Here is a 13,227-nt window from a genome sequence, read left to right as displayed (position 1 = left end):
TATAGGAAAGAAATGTTTGAGCAGGAAAATTCCCCTACGCTCAACAGGAGATTAACCCCGTCTGAGAAACTGGTACCATTATGCTCCCGCCTGACACCATTACGCCATCCACCCCCTTACGACTGCTGCTTACTGCCTGCCATGAGCCCTATGTCCCTTACTGTTTTGACGAAGGTCAGAGTCACAGTGTGAAAGCTCATTATATGGTTTCCCGGATGGATTTCATTTACAGCTCATTGGGACTCTGTCATGGCAAGCATATGCATGCAGCTCATTCAAAGTCCCTCAGTATGGGGTCACACTGCTCTAAGTCTGCCATTGACAATATGTGTTTTGTTATGGCTGAAATGAGTCTGATAATTATTTTTAGCAATATATTGGGTAATTTTCAGAAGACAAAAATGGATATATGCACACTATTTCTTGTCATTTACATCCTGCATGCACTGACTGTAAAAATGTAAAAACTCCCAGTGCCTAGTCAAAAAAAATTGATACAAGCAGAGATTATGAAAAAGTTGGACAAATGCTTGCAGCAGGTTAATGCAGCTACATTCTCAGTCCATCTGATTTGCTGGTAAAGTGGCTTCCCTGTTTTGTCTAACAATTTTTCACCTAAGATACAGTGTCTTGTAAAAGTATCATGATTTCCTTGAACACTTTCACATTTTGTCAAAACTCATTCATTTCGATACTTTTATTTAAATTTTACTTATTATTACTTATATTATTTTAACAATAATATATTTTTTTTCTTTTCCTTTTCTTGTAATATTTCTCTTTTTCTTTTCACCAACTTATTTTATTATTGTTTTTGTACAGCACTTTGGTCCGGTTTTGAACCCGTTTTGACATTTTAAACCAGTTGTGACATACTCTTTCAATTTTTAGATGATAAGTTAAACAGGTCTCTGTGAGATGTTTCAAACTTTTGATAAATAAACTAACCCTGCTCTACACCTCTATGCATATCTTTGCCAGATGTCTTGCAGCTGTTCTAGCAGAAAAGGGGATTTTAAAGCCTTTTCAATAATAATAAACAAATAAAAATGCAAGCCACACTTTTCAGATATTATTTCTAAAGCAATATTGAAAAACTCGCATGATTGTGGTTCAACGCAACACAAAAATCAGTACTTTGATTTGAGTACATAAAATATACAGGTTTGTATCTGGAACTTGACAAGATGTAAAAAAAAAAAAAACTAAAAAAACTCGTGGTGTGAATACTTATACTGTACATGGAGTGGTCTCAAAGGCACATGGCTAGAAATAGACCGGGACATTGTTCCTTCACCTCTATTTTCTAGTTCATACGATTGACTACCTGAAAACAGGGAATGGTGACAACTTTCTTTCCGGAATGCTTGTTTATGTGCAGGAATTGAGTCCTGTACAAGACGGTGCTGAAATACGTCTTCGTTTGACCCTCAGCTTAACATCTGCATGTTAGATAGAAGATTGAAAGTCTTTTTGATGTCTCATTTTCAGTTACCTTTCACTGCTACTACTGTTCATCTCAAGGACAAACAAATGATCGGCAGCTGCCAAACACAGGTGAGGTTAAGTCAAATCATTTTATGGAGGAGTGAAAATATTGGAGCTTACCAGAATAGAACTCAGAATAAAGCCTGGAAATGCAAATGTTTTTTTCATCCAGACTTGAAAAATACTCCAAAATGCCTTTAATGCATTTCAGTTTACAATTTACACCCTCGGCTTTAGTTATGCACACAAAACGTCTACAGCGGAAAGAAAGAAAGAAACACATTACGTTGGTTTGACAACGAAATGCCTCACAAGTACCTCACAAGTGGTACTGTATATGAAAATGATAGCTTTCAGTTTTAAAAATTTAATATAAGAAGAAACGCTCCATTTTTTTTTTTCCAACTGCGTTAACAACCAATCCAAACTTTTATAACAAGGATGAATTGGCCAGGGTTGGAGTTAAAACTTTCTGAGCTATTGATGTTCTGCTAGCTCCGCTTCATTTAAAAATACATCACAGGGTTCACCCTTGAAAAAAAAAAAAAAAAACCTTTGGCAGACACAGACAAAGCAACTGACAGCCATGAACCTTTGTCGGGCCCAATTTGTTAGAGGTACATGCAGGTAGGAGGTGTCCTGTCTTGTTCCTGTTAACATGCATGCCCATTAGGCAATAGACAGGGCTTGTTCTTTGTCTTGGAAGAACAAGAAATTAAAATCTGTGCAAAGTCAAATGCAAAGCAAGAAGATTATGTTCCCTGAGGCTGTGAAATTAAGTCATGAGTTTTCAAACTTCAGCCCCTTTGGAGCCCTACATGTGCTTCATGGTTATAAAAGAGATGAGAAAAATCTGTTCTTTCAGCTTAGTAAACTTTACACATGCAGATTTGTGATAGCTTTGTTGTTTGTGGCCAGAAAACATTTCGATTCAAGTAATCTTTTAAATTTTCCAACATGATCCTTATGAGAGTAATATTACCCCTCTTAAGACCAGAACTGTATAAATGCCACGTGAAATTGTTTGAATATTTATTTATTTATTGCTGCAAAATTTTTAAAAATTGAAGCACTTCTTCAGTGCTGCTGTATTTTTGAATTTTATTGTATTGCCCTTTCATATGATGACAAAGTTATTCATCTATCTATCCATATACATATCTGAAACAAAGTTTATAAATTTACATTTGTATGAACAGCCATGGAATGTTTGAAAGTTGTAGATACCTGCTTGAGTCTGATTAGCTATTCATTTCCACTTTTGGAGATTAATTTTAAACCTATATAAAATTAAGTTGTTGAAAGAGTAAGATTTTGACTAGTTTTAATCTTTCCATAGAAGCCCACCTAATCAAAGTTATCTGTTTCTTTAAGGCAAGCAGATTGAGGTAAAAGCCGAACTGAATTATTTTGCTGCAGGTTTTGAATCTTTCTCCTATTAACATTGTACCTTACACAATGTGTAAGCTTTACAAGAATAAATCTCCTGCATTGCTGTCCTGCATATTTAAAAGTGCAGCATACAGTTTGATCATCAGCTAGGTTAGGCTGCCACAATTAGTTTTCAAGCACATCAAAACATATCAAGTCACAGCGCAAAGTTTTAAATATGAAACACTGCAAAATCAACAAATACAAATTCTACAGCAATCACTTATCGTGTCTCATGAGGCGTTATGCAGATGATCCGTCTACACTGATGAAGACCTGCTTACTGAACAAATCTGACCTACTTTATGATTACTTCAGTAAAACTTACTTGTCTACTTGGAGGTACTCTTAAACTGAGTATAGGGTACTGGCCCAGTTATTACTTACTTCCAGATCATAAAGCATGGACAAAAGTGAACAACTCAGCGACATGATGGCAAAAGTAAAGTAGCCGGTCCTGCTGACATAGAACACTATGAATTTTACACAAGTCATTAAAATAAAAATGCACAAAAAGACATTAAAGGCAGCACAACTTTAGATGCAAGACGTGATGTAACACGAATGCGTTTCACTTTTAGAAATGATATCATATGTGGCAAGACAGGAACACTATGCTCATTAGTCCCATTTCTATACCTTCTCAATCCTTTCAGGGTCACAACAGGGTTATTGCCTCTCTGCAAAGTCAAAAAATGCACCAACACACACTCTCACTTAAAGGCAATTGATTTTGGAAGGTTAATCCAAAATGCATCAATTTATACAGTTGAAGGAAGTCAGAGCACCCAGAGAGAATCCAAATATACAAATGGATGCAATTCAAACAATACACAAATACACACGAGTTGGGATTCAAATCCTGGATCTCTTTTTTTTTTTTTGCTATGATGAACTAGTGCAGCTTAAAATATTGTGTAGACGAATAATAATTGGGTGAAATTGTATGTACACAATAAAAAATACCATGTTGAGCCGTTTCCATAGAACCCTGGTTTGCATGATGTGTCCTTCAGCTATTATGACTTTACAAGGAAGGATACTGCATGAAAATAAGGTAGCGTAATTACAGCCATGAGTCAAAACCTCTTTTTTTAAAAGGTTTAGAATCCATGAGTGAAATATGATGTAATTTATTAAATTCATATTGCTCAGAGCAGCTCACACAAAAACTGTTGTTATATAATCTAAAGACAATATTATGTTATCATATCTGCCCACAACGGACACCTGAGAGCTTGTGCAATATTGTTCAAACTATGGTTTGTTTAGTTATGCGTCAAAGTTGGCCTCTCCGTTCAAAGTAGAGCTGGAACAGCAAGTCTAATATCTGGTTCATTGTGTGAAAATGTCCGCTGTGGAAAGTTAAGGGTGTGTTCTTCATTTTTTGATTTCCCAGAGAGAGAGTCCTCTTACAGTTTTATTTTCCAACGAAACAAAATGTTATGTTGCACAATCACTGTGTCGTGTTAGAAGAAAAATCTCTCCTGGAATATGACTGACTGAGAAAACTAGACAATATATGAACAGCAAAAAACATTTGATGCATTTAGGGAGTTCTGTTGTTGGAGGCATTTCAGTTATTTCAAATAATGATTTTCTTTGTTAAGGGAATAACGCTGTCTAAACCTAAAAATGCAATTCCTCAACAGTGATACATAACCATTATTAACCACTTAATTTTTTTTTTATTACAGACATACCTATAAAAATTAATCAATAAAAAAACACTGCTACCATAATATCACAATTCTCCATCTCACATTTGCCAAGAAACATCCTGGTGAATTTTAGGAAAATATTCTGTATTGTAGACTGACAAAAAAAAAAGAACTTTTTGGAAAGTTTGCGTCATGGTACGTCTGGTATAAAACTAACACCGTTTCTGTAAAGGAATATCGCATCTACATTCGTACACAGGGTAACACTTCTCTGCTGACAGGGTCCAAAGAGGATTATGGCTGGGTATTTTTCAAGAATTGGGCTCAGACCTTTAGTTCAAGTTAAAGGAATAACATTGTATTAGACCTATGGATGAGATATCACTGAAATTGATACAAAGGACTAGCGAATGCTTTTGGCAATATAGTGTATCTCAAGAGTGATGGCATTACCCATGAAAACAAAGAGAATCAATTTTTTAGGGTTTATCTCTGAACCGTGTTTCTACCGCTTTCATTAGACTTCATGAGGTTGAACAATGTCAAAGAAAGCACAAGCTGCACTTTTATGAGAACTCATAAACGAGTTGTGCTTTAGTCATGCACAGTATAGTCTCCTTTTAAATTTTAGGCTGTTAAACAAATGGTGACTCAATCAATTGCCACCTGCAGGCAAAGCATAGGTATTACAATATTGTTGGTTCAAGACTAATTGCAGCTTAGGACATACAGTATGTAGCTGGTCCTTTCATTTTCCACAAAAACTGTCCAAATGTCCCCTTACTCTTGTGAATCTTACATTTTTTATTGTCATGTCAGCTGGCTGTATCTTTGCACGCCTAGTTTTCACAGTGAAATACTTTTGTGAAACTCATTAAGCCATCTTTATATGAGACAAATGTCTTGCATTACTAAACCAGATGCAAGACATGGAAGGGCATGATTCATTCATGCCCTTCCATGAATGAAGGGCAGAGTGTGGAGTAAGACTGCAAACACTTCTGTTCATTACCTTTTAGTTCATATTTTCAAGAATAGGCAGAAAAAAATACTTCAAACTCAATAAGAAGGCTTATTTAAGAGAGGCACCTGAAGCTAAACTGTGAAAATCCGATGATCAAATCCAACATGAGCCTCAGGCTTCAAATGGTGGTTCAAACTTTAACAGAGGAGTCAAATGCATCCAGACAAGATTTTGAAAAATCAGTACAACACATGTAGAGTTAGACCACATCATAACAGTACTGCAATTTAATTTTCTCATATATCCGCATCCCCGCAGAAATTAAAAAATAATCTGCTTGATTAGTCTGTCTTGATGCACTAACACTTCTTGACCAATTGTTCTTTGCCAACCTCAAAGTATTTAATATCCTGACTAAGTCATCTGGAACAAATAAGTCCATTCATACTGAAAAGATATTAAAAGGCTTTGATTTGGGATGACTCACATCACAGTGATAATGTAGGGAAGGACAGTTTAGACTACAAAAATGCTTTACAGCAGCCCAAAAATATATCCGTAGCTAAACCTCCGTTTGTCTGCAGGTCGACTCGCCAAGCTGCACACAGCGCTCAGGGCAGAGACAGACATGCTGGTTCAAACTATATAACAGGCCTTGCTGACATTGATTGTGTCAACCATAGGAGGGAATCATTCACAAGTGATATCAGGCCAGGAAACAAATATGACAGTCAGGGAAGGAGAAAAAGGAAGACGACAGGGAAGCTTGAAGAGCGCTCCCATGAAATATGTATGCAAGCATGACATTTCATGGTGATGAACAGCTCCGTCTTTCCTCTGTAGCTTCCATGAATGAAGGGCAGAGTGTGGAGTAAGACTGCAAACACTTCTGTTCATTACCTTTTAGTTCATATTTTCAAGAATAGGCAGAAAAAAATACTTCAAACTCAAGTTTTCCACTTTTAACTAAACTAAAAAACTAAAAGTTTTAGTATCAAAGGATCATTTGAAGATACCATACCATAGCAACTTTATTTATGAAGCACTTGATACACCGATAGGACCAAAGTGCTATACACAATCATAAAATACAATGCAACTGAAGATGGACGATTTACAAACCGTTCACCATTTTCCATGAGACAAACTTCTATTGGAGCTCTGTGGCTTAATACAAAAGACCAAAAATATATTTCTCATTAATCTGCAGACCAATTAGTTAATATAGTCTGTATGTAATTTAATCTAGCTGTTGTGTTAACACCTCAGTAAATTCTAAGAGAACACAAATGAACAAAGAGCATCATAAAAACCAAGGAACAAAGCAGACGCATCCGGGAATCCAGTCTTGAGAACATATTTTCAAATCAGGTCTTGACTCTGTCTCAGATGTGCTGTAGAGTGAATACCCGCCCCCGTCCCTCCCCCGAAAAAATAAGTCAAAATCAGAGCTGTTTTTAAGCAGCAGCCTAAAGTAAAATCCCATGGCTGCATTTAAATGCAACAAATAAAGTTTTATACTTCAAAGATTTTTGTGCTGCCTCCTGTGCCCCTACATGTTGAAGATAAGAAAATTGAGATGGATGAGAAAACAAGTGGGAGAAATATTTTCCAATGCAAATATATGGAGGTAAAACAAGTAGAAGGAAAGGCTTCCACCTCCACCTACTCGCCCTAATGCTAAGTCAGTTAACATGTAGCTAGATATATGCGTCCCTCAGAGTTGTCTGGTTTTTAAAAAATTTGTCAGATTAGGGTCTCCTTATATACAAGTTTGGCATAAACTAAATAAAACTAATGTTTTTTTTTTTTACCAGAGACAGGAAAAGTTGCCCATCCAGGTGATGGACAGAGATAAATACATTGCAATCCTAGGGAACAAAACACATGCTTGTGGTTGCAAAGCATTTGAGACTTGAACAGAAGTTCACCTTCCTGCGGGAAAACAGCCTTAAACATACAGAGTTAGAGTGAAATGGTTTAAATCAAAGCATTTTCTTGTTTTAAAATGGACCAAAGCCCAGACCTAAATCAAATTGAAAGTCTGTGGAAAGACTTGAAAACTGATGTCCAAACATATTCTTTGTCCAATCTTGCTGAGCTTCAGCTCTTTTACAAAGAAGAAAAAACGCATCTCTAGATGTGCAAAGCTGGTGAAGACATACCCCAAATGACTTTCAGCTCTACAATGCGTCGACTCAAGGAATCTAAAGATGCCTGCAAAGCATAATTAAGATAATCTAATTTGAAAAGGAAATTGAAAGCCTATTATACTTTAGTGTTTTTCAGACATGGTACTGCTTTTAATCCTCCTCTTTTGTCATTTTTCTAAGAATCAATTGAAAAACATGCTGTCCAGAACAAAACAAAAAAAAGATAAATTTAATGAACAACAGATCAAGGCAAATGGGAGGAGCTTCCCAACTTCATGCTTAATTTATGTTTCCATTTCTGGCCGTGCCAGCAGTATTCCACACATAAAGCAAAGCGGATTTGTTACCATTTTTGTTGTTTTTTTGCATGCAGCACAATTAGCGTTCATAAAACAGGTCAAAGTCTGAATGCATGTGTGTGCAAATACATGCATGTCTTAATGTAATAGCAGAAAGAATATTGTGTCCAAAATGTCACAAAAAACAAAAGTTGCTGTTTAAGGCTGTACTGTGTAGTTAGTTTTTTTTGTTGTTGTTTTTTGGGGGGGGGTTATCAGAACTGTTGATGCTCTACATTGTTTTCTGCTACTACTTTTTGCATACTGGCAGTGTTTCACTATTGCAATGTCTGCTCTTTACAATGAGTGGCAAGTGCAGTGAGTTAAGGGTCAACGCCCTCCATTAGCCAAAGACCAATTTAAAAGGCTGACCTAACATAAGCAAAAATACAAAACACATAAGTGAGGACTTAACATTTTTGGAACATTGTTATTAACTGTGTAGCCACTTCTCTGTTACTTCACTGAACAAGTAATGGTTCTGATTTCCAACTAAGGGTATAGCATGTTTCTTCATAGTACTGTGACTGTGATCTTAAACAAAGGACATGTGAAGAACTTAATGCATACTGATCAGACAAAAAACAGCAAAATATTACGAAACAATTTTGAGAAGAGTCTGAAGCATCGCAGAATGTGTGCAACCTGAGAAAACTTCCTCAGCTCTCTTTTCTTCCTTTGTTGAAAGATAAAAAGGATACGTGCTTTAAGAAGAGTCACTTCACAGCGCTTCCTCTCGTCATTTATCTCAATCAGCACAGATGACCGTGACGCATGTATATCTGCATACATCCTGCCAGCACAGATCACCGCTGCCTTTGTCAGTCGCACGCACAAACACGGCGGCTATAATGGCTTCTCGCCGTGTCTGCGGCCCCATGGGAGAGACACAACAAGGCAAACGTCTGACAAGGAAGAACTGATGATGAATAAATGAACATCTTCCACTTGCTTCATCTCTGGTTCAACACTATTGCCCTTGCTGGTAATTAATTCCCAGGGTTCCACAGTGAGCATCGTGACTTCCAGAGCTTTTTTTTTCTTTGTTTTTTTTTTTTTTCTTTTTCAGCATGCAACAAAAAGTCAAAGTAGCTCTTTGTATGAGAGTCACCAACTTCCCTAAATACTGTGGTGTTTTCACTGAATCTCACCCTTCAGTAAGCAAAGCACTTGTCATGAGCCCCAGATGAAAGAGTTGGCATCACAAATCAAGGAAAAAACACAAGCGGTTTCACTTAAATGTTTCTTTAAAGTTCTCAAACTGTTTTCTCCATTTACTGCTGAGATGTCATTTTGACTGAGACGATTATAAGCAGGTTTCCTATTAAGCTCAAATGAGCAAGAAGAGTTCAGTGCAGTCCTGGAACTCACTCATAATGGAATAACTTAAGTGGCAGCTTTTAAAAAGTTATGATTCCAAAAACCGCAAATATTGTTTTTGCAATACAATCCTTACAGCTTAAAGTCTTTTTAATCAGATGCCAGAGAAAGTAGGGCTGTAAAATAAATGAAAATATGACAGCTACTTTACAGAGGAACAACACAATGACAACATTTGTAATTAGTCCAGAATTTCCTCAATAGTTTCTTTCTTCTCACTTATCACAACGTCCTAACATTCTCCAAGATCATATTGGTCACCAGAATCTGCACCAGCGGTGACATAGTAAATAGTTAAAATCCATCCAGGTGTCCAAGCAAGTGACACCTGGATGGACTGAATGCATAACATCTAAAATATCATACACTTAACATATTCTGCAATGAAGTACTGCCTTTTAGTTGCAACGTAGCTCCTACTAATATTGCAATGACAATCGTGATTCAAAATTTACAAAAAATTATCAAGTTCAGAGCAGAACACCAAGTTTCCAATTTGACGTGGCAAACGAATAGCATGAAGGGAAAACCCAACAGGAGGGACTGAAAAAAACTACAGGACGACCAAAAAATCAGGAGGATCTGCTAAAGACTGAATGAACCGGGAGGATTATTTATTCAAGGAGGGTGATTACTGGGACAATGAGCATAAAACTTTGATTAAGTGAGAGTGGAGCAGCTGTAAGGGAGAATGAACAGAGCAGTAACTGCACAAGATATCACAATAAATCAATTCTTTATTGTTTAAATTTCTCTCTGGGGAATTTAAAAAGTTTAAGAAAAATTTTAAAGTTTGGAACAGAACCAGAATTTCCCCATTGCACATTTTCTCATCCACTCCGTGATATTTAGGATGTTGGTTACAATGATCTATCCCAGATATGGGAAATGTCTGTGCAGGGCCGGCCCAAGGCATAAGCAAACTAAGCAGCTGCTTAGGGCCCCCCAAAAAGGGGCACTCCATAAAGAGTATTTCCGCTCTTACAGGAGCTGATTTTGATATTAATTTTTTTTGTCTGAAATGTTGCTAAATGTAGCAAGAAAGTCGCTGAGTTGGCAACAGTGACATTCTTAAGTCACAGTAAACAATAACTGCACGTTTGCAGTTATTGTTTACTGCTAACGTGCAGACCTGACCCGGTGGGCCGTTCTGTCAATCACACCTCTCACTGTAGAGCAGAAGAGGAGAGAGACTGATTTATAAAGCTTTGCTGACAAAAATAAGATCAGGGGATAAGATCAGCTTTACATGCAAGTATCAGCCGATCACGATCCCCCAAAATTAAGGAAATCGGCGCCAAGAAATCAACTGGTCGATAAATCAGTGGACAATAAATGTATCCTATATTATACATGTATATATTGTAAACAGCACTGCAAGAGATGCAATACGTTTATAGCAGGTGTGTGAATGATCTAATGATCGGACTGCTGATTGCAGCCAGCCCACATTGTTAGCAGAACTAGAGGGCTCCAAAACCAAATTTCGCTTAGGGTCCCATGGAGGCTTGGGCCGGCCCTGAGTCTGTGGCAAATACGTATCTCAATACATTTGTATATCATAATTTCATTCATTTGAACACATATTTTAAAACATGTACACAGTGTGATATATCCATCCATCGTCTATACCCGCCTGTCTTTGCAAGGCCATAAAGATGGGTGTTGCCCATCTTCAGCAGCCAATGGGCAAGAGGTGGGGCACACCCTTGGCAGAGTGTCACAAGGCAGGGTGATATAAGTGTTAATTTCTGTTCCATTTAATTATTATGGACTATAGATCCAAATTTCAGTTCCTCAGAAGAACCGGAATATTACAAAAGATCTATAAAATATGATTTTTAATATAGAAATGTTATATTATGACTATGTTGGTATGCACAATCAATTGTAAGATGTTGGCTGCAGTTAAGCAAACACCTTATACAGGGAGGAAATGCTACAAAAAAGTCATTTCTTGAGCAAGCAGTATCAAGTTAAGTTGTTGGAAATGTGCAGCACAAAAGGCGAAGTAGAGGTATACTACGCCTTTGAGAGGATTCAAGAGTTTGGAGGAGACTCACAAAGCATGAAGTGCAGCAGGAGTCAAGAGTTTCAAGAGTCATCACACAGGATAGATCCAGCACATGGTACAATCATCATCCAGAGTAAAGAATGCATATATTTATGAGTCTTGGTTTTTAAACTGATTTATGTAAATAACTTGATTGTCTTTGCAACCAACACTGATCATGAAAGACAACCTGTAGGTTGCTTAAAAGATGTGGTGGCTTAAATCCAGCTGCAAATGAAGGAATTAGATCAATTATCAATTTATACATCAACCACACAATACCATTATCTGATTTTACTTCAGATAACATGCTGCATATATACGCATTTAAAGACTGAAAAAAGTGAGATTTTTCAATTCGAGGAATATATTTCAAAGGAAAACAAAGCTAAATGAATGAATGAATGGAATATAAGCATAAAGCAAGTATCTTTATGTTTCCCAAAGCTCTTACCTTCGGCAGAGTGAACCTTGTCACACATCAGCCAGCAGACAGTCAAAGTCTGAAGTGCTGTCAGAATAAACTTCAGACTCCTCTTGCTCTGGATGCTCATGATGCTGAAGCGTCTCTAATGCAGCTCAACCATCATACAGCCACAAGTCCGGCAACAGCTGATCTTCAAGAGCCGGCCCACCCTCCCCGAAATAAAAAGAAAGGGACTTCCTGAAATATGATCAAGTGCGCTAGCAAGCGGCGCGTCAGGGAGCCCTAATAACAGCTGGTTGAACTCGGCGCGTCTTTGCTCATTCAACGAGATTATCCAGAGGAAGAGAATCCTCCTGGCGAAAATTAACAGAAAATGGTGGGGGGATTGAAATGTTGGAAAAACAGGACAACATTAACAGAGACTCAAGCCGCTTCACTCTTAATCGCCCACTAGAATAACATTTAATTCCCAAGCAGTTACTGACGAGAAGTGTTGCCTCATGAGTAGAGACCATGTGCTTCTCTGAGGAGACTCTTGGTCCTAAAACCAGATGACTGAGGCAGCTGCCTCAAGTTAGATACAAGAAAGACGCAACATCCGGTTAGAATTTTCAAAGTAAAAGATACCCTTTTCTTCAAAGTTATTTTTGACGAATTAATCTACATAAGATATAATTTGTTTTGCCATGTTTATTTATTGATCTTGTCAGAATTTTAGAAAATTTTTATGTTTGCCTTTAAAACTAAATTGAGTGTTTTGTTTTTAACTGGGGCCAGAAAAAACACCATAAAATAATTTTATCAAATTATGTTTTCAAAAAAATAAATAAAAGTGTATAAAATAAGATTTATTTAGAAACGTCAATCAGATCTGTGTTGCCATAATGGCCCCAAGAGCTCACACAGAATAAATATCCTAAAAACAACAGACATAACATTTTCTTTGGATGAGAATAATTTTAAAATTGCAGTTGCACTTTCAGAATTGTGCATTTAATAAAATAACTGGAAAATAAATTTCCATATAACAATGATACAAGCATAATAAGATAAAAACTTGTACATTTCAACTAATAAGCAAAGAAATGTATTAAAGTGAGAACACCTGAGGTGGTTTATGAATTTTTGACATGTACAAGTTTTCTTTTACATATGGCAACAATATGGCGACATATCAAAAATGTCGTCTGGACATTTTTTATATGTCCAGGCGAAGCTGTAGTGTAGTGGGATGGAAGTATTTTCTTCCGTGATAAACATCTACTCCTGACCGAAAACTCCAAGAATCTTGTGGGAAAAAGTTTTATGATGTGATGAAACCAAAATTGAACC

The 13,227-nt window shown here is 36.9% G+C and overlaps 1 protein-coding gene across 2 annotated transcripts in view; it reads right to left on the bottom strand.

Annotated features, from left to right (window-relative positions):
- Positions 1-12,425, bottom strand: part of adam12a (ADAM metallopeptidase domain 12a) — a 103,503-nt gene extending 91,078 nt beyond the window's left edge. For both annotated transcript variants that reach the window (XM_028029508.1, XM_028029510.1), the window contains exon 1: positions 11,923-12,425. In XM_028029508.1, the coding sequence (XP_027885309.1) occupies positions 11,923-12,022 (100 nt within the window). In that variant the 5' untranslated portion in view covers positions 12,023-12,425. The remainder of the gene's footprint in view (positions 1-11,922) is intronic.
- Between the last annotated feature and the right edge of the window lie 802 nt (positions 12,426-13,227).

This window comes from Xiphophorus couchianus, chromosome 10, assembly GCF_001444195.1.
Source record: "Xiphophorus couchianus chromosome 10, X_couchianus-1.0, whole genome shotgun sequence".
NCBI lineage: Eukaryota > Metazoa > Chordata > Actinopteri > Cyprinodontiformes > Poeciliidae > Xiphophorus > Xiphophorus couchianus.
This window is presented reverse-complemented; position numbering and strand designations above follow the sequence as displayed.